The 25,115-nt window shown below is 35.9% G+C and overlaps 1 protein-coding gene across 10 annotated transcripts in view; it reads left to right on the top strand.

Moving 5' to 3' along the window:
- KIAA0586 (KIAA0586 ortholog) overlaps positions 1–25,115 on the top strand; it is a 107,347-nt gene that overhangs the window by 53,014 nt on the left and 29,218 nt on the right. For 9 of the 10 annotated variants that reach the window (XM_060096136.1, XM_060096135.1, XM_060096134.1 and 6 more), the window contains 7 exons: positions 253–472; positions 1,056–1,309; positions 2,641–2,717; positions 7,454–7,588; positions 12,623–12,800; positions 20,959–21,113; positions 24,671–24,779. In XM_060096136.1, coding sequence (XP_059952119.1) covers positions 253–472; positions 1,056–1,309; positions 2,641–2,717; positions 7,454–7,588; positions 12,623–12,800; positions 20,959–21,113; positions 24,671–24,779 — 1,128 coding nt within the window. The remainder of the gene's footprint in view (positions 1–252; positions 473–1,055; positions 1,310–2,640; positions 2,718–7,453; positions 7,589–12,622; positions 12,801–20,958; positions 21,114–24,670; positions 24,780–25,115) is intronic. The other variant, XM_060096140.1, reaches the window with a different exon arrangement.

Raw genomic sequence — 25,115 nt, 5'->3', positions numbered from 1 at the left:
GTTACCACTTTTTAAAGTATATAATCTAGTAGACATTTAGACTATTTTAAGTTCATGGTGATGTTGAAAGTGATGTCTTCTCAAAGTTATTTTTTGTACTTTACTAAATTAATTTGGAGCTTTTCCCATTAATGGCCATCATTATTATTATTAATTCTTGTTGCCATTATTTGTATGCCAAAATGTTAAGTATATCTTGCCTTCCTGTGGAATTCTTATTGACTTTTTTTTGCTTTTACAAAAAACCTTTAGGAAATAATATGCCTCCCATCACACTTGTTAATACTCCAACCGTTACCCCTGCAACTACACCTCCTCCCGCAGCAGCTCTTACCCCAACTTTGTCAGAGACTTCTATTGATAAATTGATGATGTCAAGCCCAGAGCTTCCCAAGCCATGGAGTAATGGAGACCTGCCACTGGAAGAAGAGAATCCCAACTCTCTTCAAGAAGAACTTCACCCGAGAGCTATGTAAATGACAGTATATTCAGTTTTAGTAACTATACATTTCATTTTATGTTGACTTAGGTGACCCATTGAAAACATCAGAAATGATAAATGAAGGTTGATAAACCACAAGCTAATCTATACTTTAGTAGGAAGAAGTTTCATAAATTTTATGTTTTTAAAATTTTTACCAGATTTATTTATACTTTCAGTTCTCTTCTTTTAAAACAAAATTTTTGGGGAAACAGATTAAAATAAAGATATCTATAATATTGTTAATAAAATAGAAGATTTTTCCCCAGTGTGAATCTTCATTTACTGTGATCAGTTAACTTTTATGTTACCATATATCCCTATGTAGATTTATTTTAGAGATGGTAGAACTTTCAAGATGGTCTGTGATTAAAGCATGAAGATGATTTTGGAAAAATAAATCTTGTTGGTTAATTATAGTAGTGCAGATTATAGAAATATATAGATATATCTATTTATTGATATAGAAATATGTCTAAAGAAGACACAGTACTTTTGAATCTATTTTTTATATAAAAATTAATATAGGCCTTCACCGATGTAATACATTCAAACTATGTCTCTTTCTTCTTAGTGTAATGTCTGTGGCCAAGGATGAAGAACCTGAGAGCATGGACTTCCCTGCTCAGCCTGCACCTCCAGAGCCAGTTCCCCTTATGCCGCTTCCTGCTGGCACCAAGGCCCCTTCACCCATACAGATGCCAAGTTCAGATTCATCAACAACGGAGAGTACCTTGAGCGTTACTGCCACTGAAACTGAAACCTTAGATAGACCCATCTCTGAAGGAGAGATTTTATTTAATTGTGGTCAAAAGGTGGCTCGTAAGAGTAAGTTAATTTTGCATCAGTTGATTTCACTGGTTAGCTTATGATAATTCCTAAGTAATACTTTTCTGTCTAAAGTGTTTTTACTTAATTTTCAAGATTTAACAGGGTATAGTAGAAAGAATATGGCCTCTGCAAGTTAACTTTTCTACACCTTAACCTCAGAATGTAAAATCTCCCTCATAAATCCCACCCTCCAGAAATAATATCACTGTTGAAAGTTTGGGGTATACCCTTCCAGTCTTTTTTTTTCTTTGCATATATAGACACCTAAATACATTTGTATGTATATATATTTTTACCTTTTAAGTAGGGTCATATTATACATTTTTTTTTTTTTTTTTTCTGGTACGCGGGCCTCTCACTGTTGTGGCCCCTCCCATTGCGGAGCACAGGCTCCGGACGCGCAGGCTCAGCGGCCATGGCTCACGGGCCCAGCCACTCCGCGGCATATGGGATCCTCCCAGACCGGGGCACGAACCCGTATCCCCTGCATCGGCAGGCGGACTCTCAACCACTGCGCCACCAGGGAGGCCCTATACATATTGTTTTGAAATCTGAATTTTTTAACCTTAAACATGTTATAGACATTTTTCTATATTAATACATATAGCCCTACCTCTTTTTTTTAGTGGCTGGGTAGTCTGCTAAAACAGTGCCATAGTTGTGGGCATTTAGATTGTTTTCAGTGTTTTCATACTATACATAACTCTCCACTGACCATCCTTGCACATATATTTATTTATCTTTGTGAACTTCCATAACTGATAACTTCCTTAGAATAGATGCTGCCTAGAAGTGGAATTGCTGAGTCAGAGTATGCACCTTTAAAATAGCAATACATAGGGAATTCTCTGGCGGTCCAGTGGTTAGGACTCCATGCTCTCACTGCCAGGGGCGTGGGTTCAGTCCCTGTTTGGGGAACTAAAAAACCCCACAAGCCACACGGCGTGGCCAAAAAAATAAAATTAAATAGCAATACATTGCCAACATGCTCTCCAGAAAGGTGAATTGGTTTTAAATTTTAATCAGTTTTTAATTATATCAGTAGTATATAGGAGTGCCTCTTTTTAATTTCATGGTTACAGTTGATGTTTAATAGCTCTTTTTAATTTCTGACAAGCTGGTAAGTGAAACAAAAATCTCATCTTTGTTATAAAATGTGCTTTTCAAAGAGCTAGTGAGATTGAATAGCTTGTGAATTATGATTTATGAACTTTGCCAGTATTTTTATTGTGTAAGTTTTAAGTGTAATATTCTATGGCTTTATGGTGAGATTATTTACTAAATTTATGTTTCTTCTTTTTTCCAAATTTTTGCATTTTAATTTCTAGTTTTAGGAAATGAAGGACTGTATCTGACAAACCTAAATGATAGCTTATCCAGTACTCTGCATGATGCCCTCGAAATGGTAAGAAGTGATTGACTCCACATTGAATTCTGAGATGAAGAATATCTTGATGAACTTGTTGCTACTGATCAGGGTTTTTTCTCAAATATTTGAGTTATAGTCATAAAATTTAATAAAATATCCATGAAGGAATTTAAGGTTTCTTACACATGTCATTATCATATTTACACATTTCATTATCATAATTGTGAGAATGAATAGAAAATTGTTGTTAACCCCTGTGGCTCCGGTAGTTGAAAAATGCAGTTAATGTAATTAGGTAATGAAAATCTAACTCAAGGCACATTGTCACCTAGATATGTTGCCTTTACAGTGTTTCAGGCAGGACCTTAGCTGTGGAAACCAACTCTCTCATAATACGTTTGTAATTTTTCCCTAATCGTGATTATAATTCTTTATGCTAAAAAATAATTGAATTTAGTGGCTTTAAAAAGAAATACTGGGAATTCCCTGGTGGTCCAGTGGGTAAGACTCCGTGCTCCCAATACAGGGGGCCCGGGTTTGATCTCTGGGGAACTGTGGGGTCAGGGAACTAGATCCCACATGCGTGCTGCAACTAAGAGTCTGCATGCCGCAACTAAGAAGTCCACGTGCTGCAACTAAGACCTGGTGCAGCCAAAATAAATAAATAAGTAAAGATTTTAAAAAGTAATTAAAAAACATACCGAAATAGGACCCAAGGGTACTAACTCTCCTAGTTATTATCTAGCTTTATAGAAGGAAAATTCGCATTTAAAAATATATATCTTAACATATATATCAACATGTATAATATATATAAAAATACCATACAGAAATGATAATAGGGATTTTCTTTTGAAAATTATTCAGGAATAGAAATCTTTACTTTTCATGTTTTTCAAACAACCTAAGCAAGTAAGGATAGTTGTGCTCAACTTTCATCTACATTGATCCATAGCCTCTGCTAAGCATTGCTATTATTGTTGCTCTTTAAAAAAAAACTTATTTGATAATTTTTGACATACGTGTATATCTATAAAGCCATTACCACAGTTAATGTAATGAACATATTCATCATCCATCACTCCCAAATCTTTCCTCAGGCCCTTTTGTAATCCCTCCTTCTCATCTCTCATCATTCCTCTCATTCTCTATACCTCTTCCAGTAACCACTGATCTACTTTCTGTAACTATAGATTAGTTTGCATTTGTATCATAGTTCATTCCTTATTATTGCTGAGCAGTGCTCTATTGTATGGATGTGCCACAGTTTGCCTGTTCACCTGTTGATGGACGTTTGGGTTCATTTCCAGTTGGGGGCTATTACAAATAAAGCTGCTTTCATTTCTCTCTGGCAAATATCTAGGGGTAGAATGGATGGATAATATGGTAGTTATATCTTAATCTTTAAGAAAAGCTGTTTAGGGCTTCCCTGGTGGCTCAGTGGTTAAGAATCCACCTGCCAATGCAGGGGACACGGGTTTGACCCCTGGTCCAGGAAGATCCCACATGCCGTGGAGCAACTAAGCCCACGTGCCACAATTACTGAGCCTGTGCTCTAGAGCCCGTGAGCCACAACTACTGAAGCCCGCGTGTCTAGAGCCCGTGCTCCGCAACAAGAGAAGCCACCGCAACAAGAAGCCCATGCACCGCAGCGAAGAGTAGCCCCCCCCCCACTGCAACTAGAGAAAGCCTGTGCTCAGCAATGAAGACCCAATGCAGCCAAAAATAAATAAATTTAAAAAAAAAGAAAAGCTGTTTAATTTGATCTGCCAAAATTTTGTGTAGACTTTTTCCTTCTATGTTTTATATTACTATAAATATTTTTGAGCTTTGCTCAGGACATGGTTAAGTACTTAGAGACAGTTTTACCCTTTTGAGTCTTGCTTTTAAGATTTGTTAGGCAGTACCAGAACAGTACTCAATCTAGGGCTATTTATCCCCCACTATGGAGAGAAGACACTTCTATGTACTCCACCCAGTGCCTCATTAATGAGGTTTTCCAGCCTGGCTAGTGGGAACAACCATTATCCAAGCCCTGTGTGAGCGTCAGGCAGTGTTATATCCAATCCCTTCTCAGGTGCTCATTCCTCCAGCCTCATGTAATTGTCTCCAAAGCATCTGCTGAGTAGTACTCAACTTAATACTCAAAGGGGATCTTCTGCAGATTTCCAGAGTTTTCTCCCTCTGCAGCTTTCACTTTTCTAGCAGTCCGTCTTATGAACTCTAGCTGTCTTGGCCTCCTTGGAGTTTCAGCTCCATCTTCTTAGCTTAGGCTCCTGTGCCACAGCCTGGAAACTCACAGATGGTAAGCTGGAGCAGTCATAGGGTTCTTCTGACTTATTTTTCATTTCTCAGGGATCACTGTCTTTTGTTACCTGATGTTCCATGTCTTGAAATGCAGTTTTTCACATACTTTGTCCATTTTTTAGGGGGTGGATGTATCTGGTCCTTATTATTCCACCTTGACTGGAAGTTTTAGAAGTCTAGTTGCATTTTTATCTTTCCATTTGTATCATTATATAGGATCATGATGAAAAAAGAAAGAGACTGGTGTACTTTTGAAACAGCATGCCCTTCTATCCCCTTACAATCATAATGCTAGAAATTTCTTTCCTTTCTTTCTTTCTTTTTGGCCATGCCACGCAGCTTGCGGGATCTCAGTTCCATGACCAGGGATTGAACCTGGGCCATAGCAATGAAAGCCCAGAATTCTAACCACTAGGTCACCGGGGAACTCCCTAGAAATTTCTTTAAAGCGGCCTATTCAAGTGATGTAAACTAGGATTGTATATTAAATTCACCAGTGGAGCTTTTAAAAATCTGCATCCTGCCCCCACCCTCTGATATGTTGATTCGGTAGGTCATGAGGGTTATATGGTATGCATGCATGTGTGTGGCTGTTAGAAGCCTAAACCTGTTTTTTGTTTTTTTTTGCGGTACGCGGGCCTCTCACTGCTGTGGCCTCTCCTGTTGCGGAGCACAGGCTCCGGACGCGCAGGCCCAGCGGCCCATGGCTCACGGGCCCAGCCGTTCCACGGCATGTGGGATCTTCCCGGACCGGGGCATGAACACGCGTCCCCTGTATCGGCAGGCAGACTCTCAACCACTGCGCCACCAGGGAAGCCCTAAACCCAAAAGATGATGCTCATCCTTTGTTAAAAATAGTAACTACTCATTTTACTTTGCGTTGAATGAGGTTGAATCACTTGTTTGTGCCACATAGCTATATAGTGATAGATCCACAACTCTTTTTATATGGATACAGGATAATTTGCCTTTCATCTTAAGCTATCAACTTAAGCTAAAAACTAAATTTTGAGTTCTAATAGGAGCTATCTGAATCCTAAAGCTTGAGTTGCAAGCAGCTGGGTGTGTGTGTCCGGTGTTTATCAAGTCCAACAAACAAAGAGCAAAAGATGCCATGTAGCATATTTACACTATTAAAGACACAATAGGGTAAAGATGCCAAATCTGGAGATTCATATATTCAAGTAATAAAATGTTTTAAAACAATTTGCTTTACTATATGTAGGAGTATTAAATAATTAATGAAGGAGAGTTTTGATAAGATTTTAATAGGGCAGTTACTTTTTTAACAGTAATTATTTATTACAAGTAATTGAGTCTGTTCTGAAGAGAGTGGAAATCACTTTTATAAAATAATATGGGGGGGAAGCATAAAGGAGAAGTCTTTATTTTCAGAGAAGCATTACATTAACATTTGGCTTACTTAATATGTCATTAGGGCATTTTTATCCATTCTTAGAACTTTATCATGGTGCCAAAGCACATTTAAGTTTGTTTAAATAGCTGAACTGAACCAGGACTAAATTATAACATCTTTCTTTTTATACATTTGAAACTAAACTTTAATTTTGATATTTTTACTAAGCCTAAATCAGATATGCTACAAATTCATGATAAAGTCACATGCAGAAGTACAATCTTGAAAAAGACTAACTTTGCAGTTATGTACCAGTAGGTATTTATCTGTGTACACCTGGGGGATAAAGACTTGTACTGCAGAGTTAAACTTTATTTCATTAAATGTAAGATACTTAAGTAAAAAAAAATACTATTAGTGGAGTTTAAAATCATGTTAATCCTTGTATTTACAAGGGAATCCAGTTTTCTGACTCTGTGGCCCACACTGTCCTTCATTTTCAGGACTGGTCTGTTTTGAGGCACCAAGAAGTCTAAGCTGGGTCTTCCAACTAGGGCTTTCAGTACCTGCTCCCTAGCGAGTACTGGAGGTCAGCGCAAAGGCAAATGGACAATCAAAGGTCTATAGGTGCCTCAGCATATTTCTGCAGTTTTTCATTTCTGCCTGTGATCCAGGTTGCACCACTGCTACGGTGCTTTGCCCCCATTGCCACACTGGGGGCGTAGCTTTGTGTGCTGCATCAACATGAAGCAGGAAACCGTGTGAGCCAAAAACTTGATGACACTGTATAAAACGTTTATGAATCATTGTAACTCAATCACATGGGACAAAGGGTCCAACTTTCATATGCTTTTATAGTAAATCTCTAGTTTAAATGTAACCCAATTATTTTATACTGTTATTTACATTTGAGGCAAAAATAAAGGGTTTTTAGTATAGTTGAATGGAAGTGAGATCTAAATGATAATAGAGTCCATCTTCTTTCTGTAAAGTGCTAATATGACCATGTTCATGATGACTGTTAAGTTTTATTAATCATAAATTATGAAAAATGTAATTGATGGATAATTTTTGTTTTTTTATTGTATTGTCTTTATATTTTACTTAGGAAGATGATCCTCCCAGCGAAGGACAAGTGATTAGGATGCCCCATAAAGAAATTCATGCTGATGCAATTCTTTCTCTTCTTGCTAAACAAAACCAGGAATTGTTAGTTTCACAGCAAATGGTCTATCATTCAGAGGTATTTTTTAACCTTAATTTTTTTTCTGTTAGATCTAAATACAGGAAAAAGATAACAAAAATATTCCTACTTTTAGTTAAAGCACTCTAATACTTCAGCTTACTCAGGGATCAGCCTTGCAGTAACTTTAACCTAGAACCATAGTTATGAGTTTTACAGCTGAAAAGAATTTAGGCCATCTGTTCCAACTCTCTTATTCTACAGATGAAAAAAGCTGAAGCCCTTTTAAATGATTTGTGAGGATCGTTCATTCTTTTCTTTCTTTCTGCAACCATTTACTGAGTATCTACTATATGCCAGACACAACCTTCAAAAAGGTACAAAGATGAATGAGGCAGGGTCCCAACCTTTACAGTCCTGTAGGGAGAAAAGAGCTTAAACAATTACTCTACCATGCAGTAACTGATCAAATAGCTGGAGAAGTAGATTGAACAATATGATCGTAAAGAACCTTGTAGGCCATGGTAAGGCTTGGACACTATGGAGCCCCTTAAGATATTTTTGGGTAAGGGAGTCACAGGCTAAGATATTTAGGAAAACATGTGGAGCCGTGGACAAGTGAGGGAAAGATAGAGGTTTGTCAGAACACCACTGGAGTAGTCCAGAATGAGAACATGAACAAAGGCAGTTAAGTAGAAATAGAAAGGAGGAGAGATTTAAATTTAAGAGTACTGATTGGCAGTAATTGGTCACTGGTTAAGGGAAGTTGTGGTTGTGTAGCTGTTGACTTAGAAAAGCAGAGAGAAGAGTGCCAAGTATTGTGGGGAAGGTAATAAATTTGATTTGAAACATTAAGTTTAAGGTGCTTAAGGAAATTCCAGGTGGAAATGTACAGTGTAGTTGCTCAGGCTGGTTAATGATAGAGGTGGGACTAGGATTCTTGATTCTGTTTAGTATTCTTTCCATTGTATTTGGTTGTCTTTGCTTGAACAGGTGTGAAACTGGCTTTAGATGAGCTGAAGATCTGAAGACTATACAGAATCCAAGGAGATGGCTGGCTTTATTTTCTATTAATTTTTATCTTAAAATTTTTAATTCTTAAGATAGGTAGAAGAAAAAAGATATGGAACTTAGTAATGGAAAAAATGGAAATTTAACTTACTCCTTCTTATTGAAAAATGACTAAGTTTTCTGCAACTTTACTTAGCTATTGACCAAAAATTGATTTCACTGGAAAGATACTAGTTGTGATTGCTGTTGCTAAACTCAAGAAAGTACTCTCTTAGCTGTAGGAACCATGTTGCTTAGTATAGAAACCAGTAGGCTGAGAGAGGAGAGAGAAAATGAGACAAACAAATGGCACAAAAAATGGTAGAAAATAGTAGAAATGTCAGTGTAGTTTAAAAGTTCCACTAACTAATCCCTCTTTCCTTCATTTTGGAAATCAGTAATATTGGTTCATTTATTCATTCGATGCTCAGACTTTTCCATCTTTTTAATGCTGGGAAATTTCTCTCACTACTTTTTCAATTTTTTTCTTCCTCTCATTTTTCCCCCCTCTGGCTAGAACTGTTATTTCCAGATGTTAACACTTCTGCTTCTGTTTGTTTTATCTCTTAGACTTTCTATGTCTTCATTCTTTCCTACTCTCTTCTGGGAGAGTTCTTCAGTCTGATCTGCCAACCACTAAGTTGTTCTTTAGCCTACTATTTATCTGATTTATTATATTTTTCATATCTGATAGTCTTACTTGGTTCTTTTTTTTAATGATTTTTTGTTTCACACTGGTAATATCTTTCTTTATTCCTTGTGTGTATGTGTGTATGATTAATGTTTTTCACTTTTTTTTAAACACTAATTGATTCCTCGAGTATCTGTTTCTTTTTTTCTTTTTTCTTTTTTAAACATCTTTACTGGTGTATAATTGCTTTACAATGATGTGTTAGTTTCTGCTTTATAAGAGTATCTGTTTCTTTTGGTATACGAACTCATGTTCCAGGGCGGGGTGGGGCGGTGGCAGCGGTGGGACTAAGCTATTCTGTGAGAAATCGTATTGCGTAAGGACTAAAATCAGGCCATAGTCTGTTCCTGTGAATATAAGAAGAGAGGAGGAGATGAGCCCCAGGGATGGGTGTCTCAGGCAGCACAGAACCACTATTGATCGTGGCCACTGCTGTTTGCTGGTACTCTACCGTTCAGTGTTTCTGATGGTTGTTGTGTCTTTAAAACCCTTAGGAAGAAGTTTCTTTGGGAAGTTTTGTATTCCTGTCCTGGAGTGAAGAAGGGAGGGAGTGAAGGAATGAATGGTTATGGGTTCCTGGTCAGATGTCACCTATAACTTTTTACCTCAGCTGGACCTTCATGCTCCCTGATGTTACTCTGGGGTACTAGTATCTGCAGCCCAGATTGTTGCCAAGATCTTTATGGTTAAGGGACAAGCAGTGATGATCTCACGTTAATGAAGGAAAAAGGGAATGACAGCAGCACTTTGTACCAATCTTTCTTCTCACTAAACCTCCTCTAGCGACCCTCCTCCTCAGTATGCAGCCCCTTTCTTCCCACACACACCAAGTCAAGCTAGTCGTCAGTCTTTCTTAGTGGTTTTTCACAACTTTTACTTAGTTCTCAGAATCCTGGTTTCTTCCCACTTATGTAGTTACTACAACATTGTTTTGGGGACAGGGAGCTGGCAGCCTTTGTTAGTGTGCCATCTTGGCTAGACCAGAAGCCCAAAAGTTGGAAGTTTATCCTTTCCAGATCTTTTTCGAAGCATCTAAGCATTTGCATATGTGTGGTTGTGTGTGTTTGTGTGTGGTCATGTGTGGATAATTTTGAGGTATGTGTATGTGTTTTTCTGCCATCTGATTCTTAAAATTTAACTATAAATCCTAAAGATCCACCATATCCTTTTTATCTACCATGTAGTATACCCTAGTTTAATTATTCTACTGTTGAAGGATTTTTAGATTGGTTCCAATTTTTTTTCTCTCCAAGCTGTAATAAGAATAAAATCCTTTTTACATTATGAGGAATTGCCTTTCTATAGAAGATAATGAGGAGTGGAATTACTCAAAAGGCACGAGCATTTATAATTTAAATAGACACTAATAAATTGCTTTTCAACTATATGAGATTCCTTTCCAACACCACATATGATTTATTTATTTATTTTGCGGTGTGCGGGCCTCTCACTGTTGTGGCGTCTCCCGTTGCGGAGCACAGGCTCTGGACGCACAGGCTCAGCGGCCACGGCTCACAGGCCCAGCCGCTCTGCAGCATGTGGGATCTTCCTGGACCGGGGCACGAACCCGTGTCCCCTGCATCGGCAGGCGGACTCTCGACCACTGCGCCACCAGGGAAGCCCACATATGATATTTTTAACTTAAATTTTTGCCAGTCTGATTAACAGCGACATTTAGTGCATTATCCTACATTTACAGAACTATCAAACATTTGTTTTGTTTGTAATAAGAACTAGTAGTAATGATACCTTTGTAAGTTAAAGTATTGCTTTGGTAAGAAAATAGTAACCATTCTTTGTGCTTAAAAAACTCTTTGCCCAGAGGGAGCATCAGGTCAGTGAGAGTAGTCTGATGACAAAACTGCAATTTATACATTTATGTGGATGGGCCAGGTGTACTACTAGAAATCATAGGTAGCCTAACTTAGAATTGACATGAGTCTGAGCTTCGAGTATAATATAAAAATGATAACTGCTTATGAGTACGAGAGCATTTTGTGAATAGGGAAGCTAAATCTTCAGTAGGGTCATAGAGTATTAAGGTGTTAGGTAGTTCAGCAGTTACAAGTACCTTAAAAAATTGGTTCACAACAGAGAAGGTGCTATATATTGCACAACATTTATATGGTAGTGGCAGAGTAATATAGGCACTGTGAAATATTTCTAATTAATTTCTAAGGAAAATATATCTGCTGTCATTCTAAACTTTGCACAAGAATCTCCAAGGGTTTTATATTAATTGCAAAGCAATCTTTTTCTTTTTAAAGGGTGTTGAGCAACTGATATTCTTAAAGAAAAGTCAGATTACAGGATAAGGGGAGCTACAAATCTGTAGAGGATAATTAGGGCAAATTGTAGAAAATCTTGAATGATGAGCTAAACAGTTAGATTTTATTTTGTAATCAAGAGTCATCAAAGATGTTTCAGCAGTGATTTCTTCATATATTCTAGTAAAAAAAACTCTACTTGGTTGAAATTAAACTCCTTTTAATAAAAAACATGAGAACTTTCATATGCTGGAATTTTTATTCAGTTCTTGATTAGTTAACTCATTTATTAGAATATCTCCAAGTCACAAGATGTGCTAGTGATTAGGGCTTTTTTTTTTTTTTTTTTTTTTTTTTTTCCCCCGGTACGCGGGCCTCTCACTGTTGTGGCCTCTCCCGTTGCGGAGCACAGGCTCCGAACGCGCAGGCTCAGCAGCCATGGCTCACGGGCCCAGTCGCTCCGCGGCATGTGGGATCTTCCCAGACCCGGGCATGAACCCGTGTCCCCTGCATCGGCAGGTGGACTCTCAACCACTGCGCCACCAGGGAAGCCCAGGGCATATTATTTTTAATACCAAAAGAAAATAGGAGTCATCATTTTTTTAGTTTTTATTTATTTCTTATATTTGATAAAGAAACATATTCATACTTCTTGTACATTTTCATCAGTTGTTTTATTATAAAGTTCACACTAACAACTTTAGCCAATTTTCATTCATAAGGAACAAGAGGTGAATTTTCTATTCTTCTAATTAAGCTGTATGAACAATGTATAATGTGTGACAGCATTTAGTGTTTTAAATAATAACATTTCTCCGGTGTGTTTTATTGTTGTCTAATTTGGAGGTTGGAGAAAACAGATAATGGGTATTTAACTTCATAAGAAATAAGATATGAAAAACAAAGCCTGCACTTATATATCTTACTAAGCTAACTTTCCTGTAGCGTGTATGTGGCATAATAAGGACTTCCTAAAATAGCTTTCAAGCAGTCATGTGGTCTGCATCAAGATACATTTGACAAATATTTCTTGTTTTGACTTGATTTTAATGTAATGTTTGTAACAATGATTTCTGCTTTTTACAGGACTTGGAAAACAGTGTAGGTGAACTTAGTGAAGGACAAAGGCCCAGGCTGACAGCAGCAGCAGAGAACATCTTGATGGGACATTCCGCCTATATGCAGCAGCGTGTAACTAACGCAGAGTCTTCAGATCAAAGATGTGCTCCTAAGCCATTATCTCAGCAGTGTGACACAGTTACAGGTACACACCAAAATATTGCTTCTTGATGTATTGTCTGTTAGAATATTCACTTCGAATCCCATCATACTTTTTTGACTGTTTCCATGTTGAGTGCTGTATTCTGTTTTGTATTATAATCTACAGTAGTGTTCCTAATCTGAATTAAGAAAAGCATAACTATTTTCACGTAGGGGCTTACAAAATTTCCTTATTAAAAGGGATATTCATAATTGAAAAGTTTGATAATGAACACTTTTTCTATGGTATTTATAGCAGTATTTCCCCAAAGTGTTGGTACGTGAATCACTGGATGGGGCATGAGATAATTCTGGTAATATGCATGTGTCCACCTAAAAATTTTTAATAGTGATGTATTTATTTTAATATATACTGGAAAAATGTAACCAGCACATCAAAACTGTGACATAACAGATCTTGCGTAGGACAATGTTAAATTAGGTAGTACTGTAGAAGTTCACTCTTCTGACTCAGTGCTCAGTGTACTCAGGACTATTTTGGAATTTTATTAACTAAACTTTCTGCTGTAACACTTTGGGAATAAGAGTAGAATAGAGAATACCAATTTCTAGCATATGTAGTTGATGTTCATTATCTATAGTACTTATGTCCTATAGAGTCACCAGAAACATTGAATTAGCAAATACTGAGCCACTGCTTCTAGGGGAAATACAAGGTTAGGTTCCTGTGAGCCTCTGATTATAACATTTTTGATAGTTGATCAATACATAACTTTGTTTTATGTGTGTTTCTATTTAAGGACACTTATTTAATATATATTGTTGATTCATTAACATTGAATCTCACGGCCAGCAGCACTTAACTCATTCCTGAATGAAACTTATCTAACACATATATTTTTTCTGTAAGGCCCATCACAGCCTTCTTGCACTTAGGTACACTAGAGAGCACTTCTGAACTATGTTTGGGGGCCATTTTAAACACTGACAAAATCACCAACAAAGCGTTCAAAAATGTGAAAAATGTGTCACTAAATAGACAGTGAAAAAGAACACTTGTTCACGGTGTAAGAGCTGATAAGAAAGCAGAGCAGCACCATGTTCAGCCTCATCTGCTGAAGTGTGTGTAGGGTGATTCAGGTTTCTGCTGCTCTACACCTGTCCACAAATGACTGCGAACGTGCTGTGAGTATTGATTTCAGGGTTACAAATAAATTTTATCAGATAGGTGAATTTGCAGAAATGGAATCTTCAAATTAATGAGGATCAACTATATTCTCATTTATTGATTTTCTCATGCCCATTGCTGCATTCTCTTAAATGAAAAGAAGTTCTGGAGGTATGCAGATTTGCCAGAAGTTAGAAGAGGAGATGCTGGAAGTTAGAAAAACATTGGCACAGAGTATGAGTGAACACCTTATCATTCAGAACTGAGAGACATTCAAGCCTGAATTTTCTGTGGGAATGAGTGTAAATTAATATTTTAATTATTTATTTTATGCACATAGAGTATTAATTTTTTTACATTTTTTAAAATTAGTATTCAAAGTGGCATTAAAATATGACTTCTATATTTGTATCCAGCTAACCGTGCAGAGTGCAATTAAATAGAATTGACACTAGATGGCTCTCGCAGATCACTTGAGAGCTGCTTGGTACTTGGTGAACAAAGAGGTACTTGTTAAATTGTTACAGAAAATAAAAATAAATAAATAATAAATGTTATAGAATAAAATCCATGAGGATATATCCTGTTTAGCCCCTCCTTATACCCTGGTATCATCTAGCAGATTACCTATAGTACAGTTCATTTTTAATTGTAGGCACGCTATAGATATTTATTTAATTTAATTGGAAAAAATAATAAGTAATGTGGCATAAGATTGAGCATATAGATGGGTCAGTATGACAGAGTGGCTAAGAGTTTGAGCTTTTGGAGTTTCAGAAATCAGTTTGAATTCCAGCTCTGTAATTTTGGGCAAGTAACAATCTTTCTGAGCCCAAGTTTCTTCATTTATCAAGTGGGGACAATATTAATGTATTAGTTACCTATTGCTATGTAACAAATTACCCCAAAATTTAGCAGGTGAACACAGCAAACATTTATTATCTCACACAGTTGTGAAAGTTATGAATCTGGGAATGGCTTAGCTGCATGGTTCTCAGGATCTCTCAAGAAGGTGTAGTCAAGCTGTTGGCTAGAGCTGCAGTCATATGAGGGCTTCAGCTAGGGCTGGAGGATCTATTTTCCAAGCTCACTCACATGGCTGCTGGCAAGACGCCTCGGTTCCTCATTACTGGAACCTTTCTATAGAGCTGTCATGACATGGCAGCTGGCTTTTCCCAGAGTGGATGATCTGAGAGAAAGTGAACAACCAAGATGGAAACCACGATGTCTTTTATAACCTAGTCTCAGAAGTGGCATGCCATTACTTCTGCCACATTCTGTTGATAACACAGACCAATCCTGGAATAATATTGTAGGGGACTATAGAAAGGTGTGAATACCAGGACCCAGATGTTAGGGGACCATAGTGGAGCCTGCTTACCACAAACAATATCTACCTCCTAAGGTTATTAGGGGTGGGTAGTAGGTGACAATGCACATAAAGTAGTTAGCACTGTGCTTGGCACAAGGTAACTGTTACTATCTTTAATAATGCTTGGAGAATGTAAAAATATCAATACCTTCTCAAATGTATTTAATGGAACCAGAAACTATCCACAGTTGCTTAAAAGGAAGGTGCCTATAGAGAGCTAGTTTGTTCCTCTTGCTTTAAGTATTTTGTTACATTATGTTTACTGTAGAAGAATGAGTCCCAGTGTATCACTATTTCTGCTACTGGCTAATCTCATGCCTTTCATGTTGATTTTTAGTAACTTTGTTTACAGAGGCTCAGCTGTTCTTACCTTGCCTGTCCCCACCCCTGCTCATTTTCAGAAAGCATCCTATTTGCAACCTATAGTCCCCTATCACTCTTTCTAATTCTGAGGCTTTCAGGTTGGGTTGAGTAATAAAAAGATGCTAAATAAGGTTTGAAGAATTGTCTCGAGAACCCTAAAGTGTAAACTGGTATTTTGAACAAACTGTGAGGACTCTGGGACTTACTACCAATTATAGCTCTTCATTTACTCAGAAAACTTGTCTTGAGTACCTACTGTGTACTCGGTACCAATATATTAGTACAATATTAGGGTCTTGAGATGCAGAGGTAATAGACATCTGCTCCCAAGGAAGTTTACAAACTCGTGTAGAAGAATATGAGACAGCAATTTTAATATTGTGTGATTAATGCAACAACACAGACTGCTTTGGGAGCGCAGAGGAGGAACAGCCCACACATGAGAGCTCAGAGAAGGTTTCCCACAGGAGCCAATGTGAAACTGAATCTTAGAGGAATTAGCCAGATGATGAAGTGTGATAAGCACGTTCCAGTTTATTCATTTACTTATTCAGAAAATATTTTTTGAGTGCTTGCTCTGCTCTAAGCACATTCTAGGTGGTAGGAATATAAAACCTGGTAAGGCCTTATCCATAATGAATTTTTTCTCTAGTAGAGGTAGTAGAGAGAAGGCAAAAACACGCAATAAATTACTGTAGTTATTGTGAAGCAGTCCGTATAGGATGGGGGTACAGGTCAGTTGTAACTGGGGAGGGCAATCAAGAAAGACTTCATGTGTGAGGAGCTAACTTGAAATGAGTTCTTAATGATGAGTAGATGTTTGCTGTGTAGTAAGTGTAAGAAACCTCCAAGGCAGAATATGCAATGAGACAAGGGGATAAAGTAAAAACAAAAAACAAAAAAACAGTGAAACTTAAATGGAGAAATGTAAGTACTTTATCAGTGAATTAGAGTTTAGGATGCAATGGGATTGGAACAGTAGCAGAAACCAGGTGGATATAGATAATTATATCAAGTGGTTTTTCGATTTACTCTAAGACAGTAGAGATTCATTTGTGTGCAAAACGGAAAGTAATTCCAATCTTACTTTATATTTATGCCCATGGAAAATTCAGTCTTGAATTTCTGTCAATTCTGAATGTTTTGTGATATTCACAGATCCATTAAAGATTGTATGTAAATGAGTGACATGATCATATTTGCCTTTTATTTAGCAAGATCATGTGAGGTGCAGTGTGATGGATAGATTGCAGAGGATTAAGACTGGAGGCAAGGAGCCTCTGGCTTAGACAGTTATTAAAGTAAACCTGGTGAGACATTATTCAGCAGCGAAGAAATATGAAAAGGGAGACTTGAGAGACATTTGAGGAGGAGAGTGGACAAGACTTAGTTGAATATGAGAGGTGCAAAAGAAGGGAGGGTCTAAGATGACTCCAGGTTTTTGGCTAGAATGATGGTATTTCCATTCACTGAGGGAGGGAGGGATTCTGGAGGAAAGACAGAATTAGGAGGAAATAAGAATGAGTGGGGTTTCACTTATGTGGAATTTGAGGTACCTTTGGGTTTCATACGAATGGAATTATTTATTAGACAGGCAAGAACCAAAGCTGCTGCTGGCACTGGCAATTCAAGCAGACTTAGTCTTCTCTGAAAGTCTACCATGGTTGCTTTTTCAAAGCAGTAAGATTCTAGAAAAATAAAATTAGGGATTTTAAATTATGATTAATTAAATTTGTCTTGAATGCTAACTAACGTACATTACACTCAATGAGCATACTTTTTAGAAGTGACACAGCAAGTTCAACATTGCTGTGATTGCTGTCATGGAATCCTTTCCTGATCCCTTATCACTGGGTTAGGTACCGTCAAATATGCTCTCTGTGTCATCCTCTGATGTCGCCTGCCTAATGTTGCTCTTATCACACTGATTTGTAATCTCGCTTGAAAATGGAGACTTTATCTTGTCCACTGTCATAGCCCTGTCATCTAGCAGAGTATGTAGCATAGTCAGTAAATATAGGTTAAGTGATAGGGTGTTATATGAGCTGAAAGCTATTATGTACTTTGAATGCCTTTGGGAGATGTTTGATTATACACTTTCTTTGTTTCTATATTTAATTTTTTTCTTCTTTTATCACAATCTACCTTGTGTCTTTTTTTATTAATTTTTTTCTTTACACCCATACATCAGCCACATATCATTTTACATAAAAATAAAATACGATTGTATCATATATTACTTTAACTTATAGACTCTTTTTTTGAGTGCTCTTCATCTACCCCTCCTCCTCACATTTTCTCCTGTCCCACTTTATGCCTTAACTCGTGTTAAGATTCTGGTATGTAACCTTCCTGGTTTTTTTTCCTTATGCATATATAATAATTATACACACACACACATACAGTATACATGATTGGTACATATGATGTGTGTGTATTTGTTGTTATTTTACAAGTTGAGATTGTGTCATGCACACTCGCCTGCATTTTGTTTTCACCCAGTAAACCCTGCAGAAATTACTCCACGTCAAGTAGTAGTGCTTAAATTTATCTCTTTATTGACTTTTTATCCACTTTTAGTATGGATTTCCAATAATGTATTCAGTCATTGCTCTGTTGATGAATATTTACTTTATTATCATTTCGCCCCTACTATAAACAGTGCTAAAGTAAATATTCACATGTGTGTATCCTAACATATTGCTGCATTTTATATTTAGGGGATAGTTTCCCAGAAGTAGTTACTGGGCCCAAGGGAAAATATATTTAAAAAATTTAAATAGATATACCAAGTTGCTGTCTTAAAATTTTTAACTAATTTATTTTTATTAGTAATATATTACAACCTTCCCCCTATATCCCTTCCAGAAATTGTGTTTACTACTATTTTTATTTTTGTCAGTTAAAGTATAAAGATATGGCTGACTACTGCTGAGTTTATGTTTGTTGGCTATTTGTATTTGCTCTTCTGTGAATTACCTACTTAAGTTTTTCCCCTGTCTGTTAGGTTCTAAGTTTTTCTTGTAACTTTGTAAGACCTATTTCTGTATTTTAGATATTTTCTATCATCTGTATTGCAAATGTCTTTTCTCAAATTTGTACTTTGTTCATTGACATTATTTATATTCTTTTCCATATAATTTAAAAAATGTAGTTATTTACATCTTTTATACTTCCTGTGTTTTCATCACGTGGTTAGGTTTCCCCCAATACAAGCTTATACCTGTAGTCTCAGATTCTTTTTGCAAGTTCATTATTTAATATATATTTATATTTAAGTCTATCTGGAATTTATTTTTGCAAGTGGTGTAAGGTAGAAGTTCAATTTGATTTTCTTCCAGATAAGTAGTCAGTTGTGCCAATTATTATGTATCTTTTTCCTACTGAATTGAAATATCAACCAATTTGTATATTAAATTCTCATAGATGTAGGAATTTCTTTTTTCTCGATTCTTTATTCTAAGTATTCTAGATTCCTTAGGATCTAAAACACAGTGGACTACTGTGTCTTTATGGTACATTCTGTTATCTGATAGGGCAAGTTTACTTTTTAAAATAAATTTTCCTGCTTTTCTTGACAATTCTCAGGCATTTATTCTTCCATATAAACTCTAAAATTATGTTTTTCAATTAAAAATCACCCTGATTGGGATTGTGCTAATTTATGTATTAATATTGGAAGAATTGACATTTTTATATGTATGTATAAAAATACATTTTATGTATTTTACTATTTGTCCAGATCTTGTTTTGTGCTGTTCAATAAGATTTCATAATTTTCTTCATTTTCTTCTTCTATACCTTTTTTAATTATTTTACAGTTCTGGTCACTATAGTAAAAGATTATTTTTCTATTTCTAAGTGCATATTGCATAATATAGAAAGAAACCAATGACTTTCGTATATTTTTTTAGTATCCAGTCATAGTACCAAATTGTCTTATTAATTCTAATAAAATTCTTTTTCCTCACTAGGGACTCTAGGGCTTTCTAGGTATATAATCATATAATCAGTACAAAAAGTTTTTATGTATGTATGAATTCTTTTATCTTAATTCATTTGCCAGTCTTAAGAAAATGTAGGAAAAGTGAGATAGGAATAGAAAAAGCCATATCAGAATATAAAAAGGCCAATATGAGGCTTGGAACAATGGTTGCTCTAAATGATGCATGTTATTACAGTTATTTAAATTAATCTTATAAATAAAATGAGAATGAAACAGGTAATAATTTTGAGAAATTGTTTTGTGTAGATCAAATTCTGGAAAGGTAAAACTTAAAAGTCAGTGTATGTATTCTGCTTTATGTAAAACCCACCTAAAAATATAGATTAACATAAAAAAATCAGAGAGTGATTATTTGCTAAACCTAAGAAAAATTGTCAACATACTGCCTTTAAATGGAAAATACCTGTGGGGTCTTTAAAATATCATTTAATTTAAAACAATTTATGTATAGTGCTTCAGGTCTATTTCTACTGATTAAAATGAGACTGCATTGTGCTGTATTTAAAAGGTGACCATTAATTAGGAAAAACAATTTTCTTAGAAATAATTTAGCAAGAATGTGAAATAAGGAACAGTGACTAGGAGTTGAAAGATGAAGATTTTAGTTCCTTTTCACCTCTTAGCTCTGATATTTTGACAGTTAACTTCCCTGAACCTTACAGTGAAAGACAGTTATAAAACTATCGGATCCTCCTGCCTCACAGAATGATTTTGTGAGATTCAAGTTAAATGAGATAATATATGTGAAAGTGCTTGGAGTATAAAATGTAATGTAAATGTACAGTGATATTATTAGATAAATATTTATCTCTGCTCTTATTGTCTTCTTTTTATTGATTTGATTGAGATGTCATTTGAATGAGGAAAAGAGGAGCTTGATCTTTTGAAGAAACATACCAGAACAGAACTAAGCAATACCAACATTTTCTAGTCAGGAAATTGCCCCTTGATTTAAGATTACATTTTAGATGGAAAGTATTCTATTGACTCTTATTGATAGAAAAAGTAATCTGGAGTGTTAGGAGTTGGTGTGTAGGAGTGAGTGTTGGGTGTGGACTGCGTGAACAGCTTGCTGAATAGAACCTTAGAATAGTCCATAGATTTGTTTAAACGTAGGTACTTTTTGCATTCTCTATGAGCTTTGGTTTTAATTTCAGTGAAGGCTTGGTGACACGTATTTTCTGTTGAAGTACTTCTAATTCAGCAGGTAAGAAATATTGGTAATTTTAGCCAATTTTTCTTTTTCTAAGAAATAATTTATTTTAACTTTTTGTTTACATACTTGATAACAGATGATATTTATGAAGATTTATGTGCTAGTCATGGTCCAGTGAGTTTGGGAGAATTGGCGTTGCAGCCAGATCCTCACCTTGCCCTTCCCACAAAACTTCTGACAACACAAGAAGATGATGTTAAATTATCAGTAGCAGCTGAAGATTTTCCTCAGGTACCCGATTAATAGCACTTTTACTTTACTTAAATCAGAATGGTGACAATATTGCCTTAGCATAGAACACTGTCAAGAGCACAGTCTTTGGAGTCAGACAGCCTCAAATCATGCCTCCTTTTTTCACTAACTCAAGCCTGGCTATAGATCTTAGCTCATCCAATCTCTAGCTGTGACCTTGAATACATACTTAGCCTTTTTCTAAGCCTTAATTTCCTCATCTTTAAATTAAAGATTAAAATAATGTATGTAAAAATGCCTATTATCGAGTTAGATAGCTATTATCATTTACACCTCTATATTCCCCTGCAATATCTAGTTTAGTAGTTTATGCATAATAGATACTCAATAAATATTTATTCTATTAAAATTTGTGAAGTGTGTTACCATGAAAGCATGAGATATTTCATACTGAGTTAAGCCAATGGCCTATGCAATCTTGTGTACTGAAAAAATAGGATAATTACTCTCCAAGGTATAAAAAAAATGCTCATATTAAATTAAATACAGTTTTTTAATCTGTGTAATCTCACTGTAGATTAATTTATTCAATAAATAGTCATCATGGTATGGTATTGTGTTGCATTGCATGGTGTTGAGGGTGAAAGCCAAAAGTATATAAAATAAAGATTGCTTATGGAACACACTATTATGTAGGGTTCAGTATTAATAACCTGTGACCAAGCAAAGATCAGGAAAAAACTAGTAATGAATAAATACCTGTTAATTAATTCTGTAATAAAAGAAAAATTGTTTGTGACCTTGGGTTAGGCAAAAATGACACCAAAAACACTATCCATGAAAGAAAAAAAATTAATAAACTGGTCTTATCAAAAACAAGAACATCTGCTCTTCAAAACACACTGTTAAGAGGATGAAAAGACAAGCTACAGATTGGGAGAAGATATTTGCAAATCACTTATCTGGTAAAAGGCTTATATGCAGGATATATAAGGAACTCACAGAATGCAATATTAAGAAAACAAATAATCCAATTAAAAAATGGATAAAATCTTTGGACAGATACCTTACCCAAAGAAGATCTACTGATGGCAAGTGAGCACATAAAAAGATTCTCAACATCAGTAATCGTTAGGAAAATGCTAATTAAAGCCACAATGAAATACCACTACACACGCATTAGAACATCTCAAATTAAAAAGACTAACATGCCAAGTTTTGGCAAGGGTGTGGAGCACTTAAACTCTCATATGCTGCTGGTTGGGAATGTAAAATGATTCAACCACTTTGGAAAACAGTTTGGCAATTTCTTAAAAAAGTATTGATAAAATGTACACCTACCATATGACCCAGACATTTCACTCCTAGGTATTTATTTACCCAAGAGAAACTACCACATATGTCTAAGCAAAGGCTTGCACGTGAATGTTCATAGCAACTTTATTGGTAGTAGCCCCAAACTGGAAACAACATAAATATTCATCAATTGCTGAATGTACAAGTTGTGGCAATCTATAAGATGGAATACTACTTAACAATAAAAAGCCATGGACGGACTTCCCTGGTTGCACAGTGGTTAAGAATCTGCCTGCCAATGCAGGGGGCACAGGTTTGAGCCCTGGTTCGGGAAGATCCCACGTGCCATGGAGCAACTAAGCCCGTGCACCACAACTACTGAGCCTGCGCTCTAGAGCCCACGGGCCACAACTACTGAGCCCTTGTGCCACAACTACTGAAGCCCGTGTGCCTAGAGCCAGTGCCCCGCAACAAGAGAAGCCACTGCAATGAGAAGCCCATGCACCGCAACGAAGAGTAGCCCCGCTCAATGCAACTAGAGAAAGCCCACGCACAGCGGCAAAGACCCAACGCAGCCAAAAATAAATAAATAAATTTATTTTTTTAAAAAAAAGCCATGGACTACTGATACGTACAGTTACATGGACAATTCTCACAAAAGTTGTGTTGAGGGGAAAAAGCCAGAACCCCCACCCCCCCAAAATAGTGCATACCTTATGATTCCACTTACATGACATTCTAGAAAAAGCAAACTAATCTATAGTTATAGGAGGGAATTCAGGTTATTTTGAGCTTGGTGGATATGTTCATCATATTATCTTGACTGTGATGATGTCTTCATGGGTATATACATATGTCAAAACGAATGATACACTTTAAATACATGCAGATTATTGTCTATCAGTTATACCTCAATAAAGATATTCTAAAAAATAAAAGAAAGATTGCTCTCCTTTAATTATTGGCCTGTTTTAAAATAAAACTGCAAAGTGTTGCCAGAAGAATGGCTTCAAATAAATTCATTTGTTAGATTTCCTTTATTAACAGAGACATATGGCTAGTACTAATACTAGCACACACTTGTTTATAGTGCTTACTCTGCCAGAGGCTGTTCTAAGTTCATTATGTATTAACTCATTTAATCCTTTTAACAACCTACTGAGGTAGTTATTATTATTATCATCCCCATTTGATGAATGAGAAAATTGAGGTATTGGGGGGTTAAGTAACTTACGCAAGGTCAAAGCTACATAATGACTTAGCCAAATTTGAACACAAGCAGTTTAGCTCCACAATACTCAGCTCTTAATCCCTGTGGTTAAGGAAGGGAGCCAGTAGGAAGGTTCTAAATTGAAGCAGCACAAAAGAGTCATAGTACCCATCTTAGAAATACACACCCAAATAATATTTCCTTCAGGGAAGAAACCTATATGACTAATGGCTCTAAACTTAGAAGACCAGAGGTGAGGCTAGTTGTTATTATTGCAGTCTAAAGCTACTCATTTTTACCTGTAGATAAATAAGTACCTGCCAGAACTGGAGTGGTTACATTTGAGTCCATGTGGACAGGTGTTTCAGATTCTCCTCTGCTTGTATCTGTTGTTAAGAGTTCAGAGATACCTTTTTAGGTTCCTGTCAAATTATATCTGAGAGTTGTTTTCAGAGACTCATTCATAATTAGGCTCATAAAACAGGAAAGGGAAGAAAGAAAATGGCTAACGTCATCACAATTTGTAATGTGTGATTGTGAAGGAATTTGTGACCAGCTGTAAATTTCAAATTTCGTTAGGTGGTAGTAAGGAAGAGAGATGATGGGGCTTATGGTAGAGTGTACTTTTCTTGAATGGCAAAGGAGGATAACAATACCTACTCAACACTTGTGAGAAGTCAGTGATGTTATTATATATAAAAGCTCTGAAAATTGCAGTACATTATGCAGATTTTCATTTTATGCAAAAATGGTTATATGGAAGTGCTTACAGTCAAATTAAGTTTTTATCCTGTCTAAATCCATCATATATGTATCTAGAATAGTTGATTTATAAGTAGCTCTGAATTCTCTAGGAAAAATAGAAATGATTTGAATATCTGAAATCTGTGTATATTACCCAAATCTTTTGAAAGATTTTATTTGCAATATCTTTTCTTTAGTAATATGTACTCCATCACCCATTTGGTAGTTAGAAAGCATGCATGATATTCAAATTTTATATAATAAACACCTAAATAATTTAATTGCTCAGATCTTTTTAAAGTAACTTAAAAAATAATATTATGACTTCATGTCTTAAATTCTTCAGTACCAACAAAAACAAGACCAAGATGTTAAGCAAGTTGAACACAAGCCAGTTCAAAGTCGTTTAATACGTGTAAGAAATAAATGTGATATTTCACTTTCACAGCAACAAGGTAAGATTTGTTTCCTTGTAATAATATAAGAGTTTGATATATGTTGTGAATTGGACACATATATAATGAGAATTCTTTTATGTAAGTTTTATTCTTATTCTCTAGGGTTTTTTTTGTTTTCTTTGATTTAGCCCTTTGGGATAAAGAATCTGGTACTGTATTTGAGTGTATATTTGTTAGTTCTTTTTACCAATAAACACTATTTCTAATGGATTTTAAAAACTCTTAGGTAGTATTTTTATTTTAATCTTACCTTTTGGTTCTTGTACAATTGAATGTCAGTGTCTTTTCATCTATGTATAAGTCTGTATCTGTATCATAGTTGTCTGTTTTAAA

This window comes from Mesoplodon densirostris, chromosome 4 (genome assembly GCF_025265405.1).
Source record: "Mesoplodon densirostris isolate mMesDen1 chromosome 4, mMesDen1 primary haplotype, whole genome shotgun sequence".
Taxonomy (NCBI): Eukaryota; Metazoa; Chordata; class Mammalia; order Artiodactyla; family Ziphiidae; genus Mesoplodon; species Mesoplodon densirostris.
Note: the sequence above shows the minus strand (reverse complement) of the source record. Positions and strands in the feature narration are given on the sequence as shown.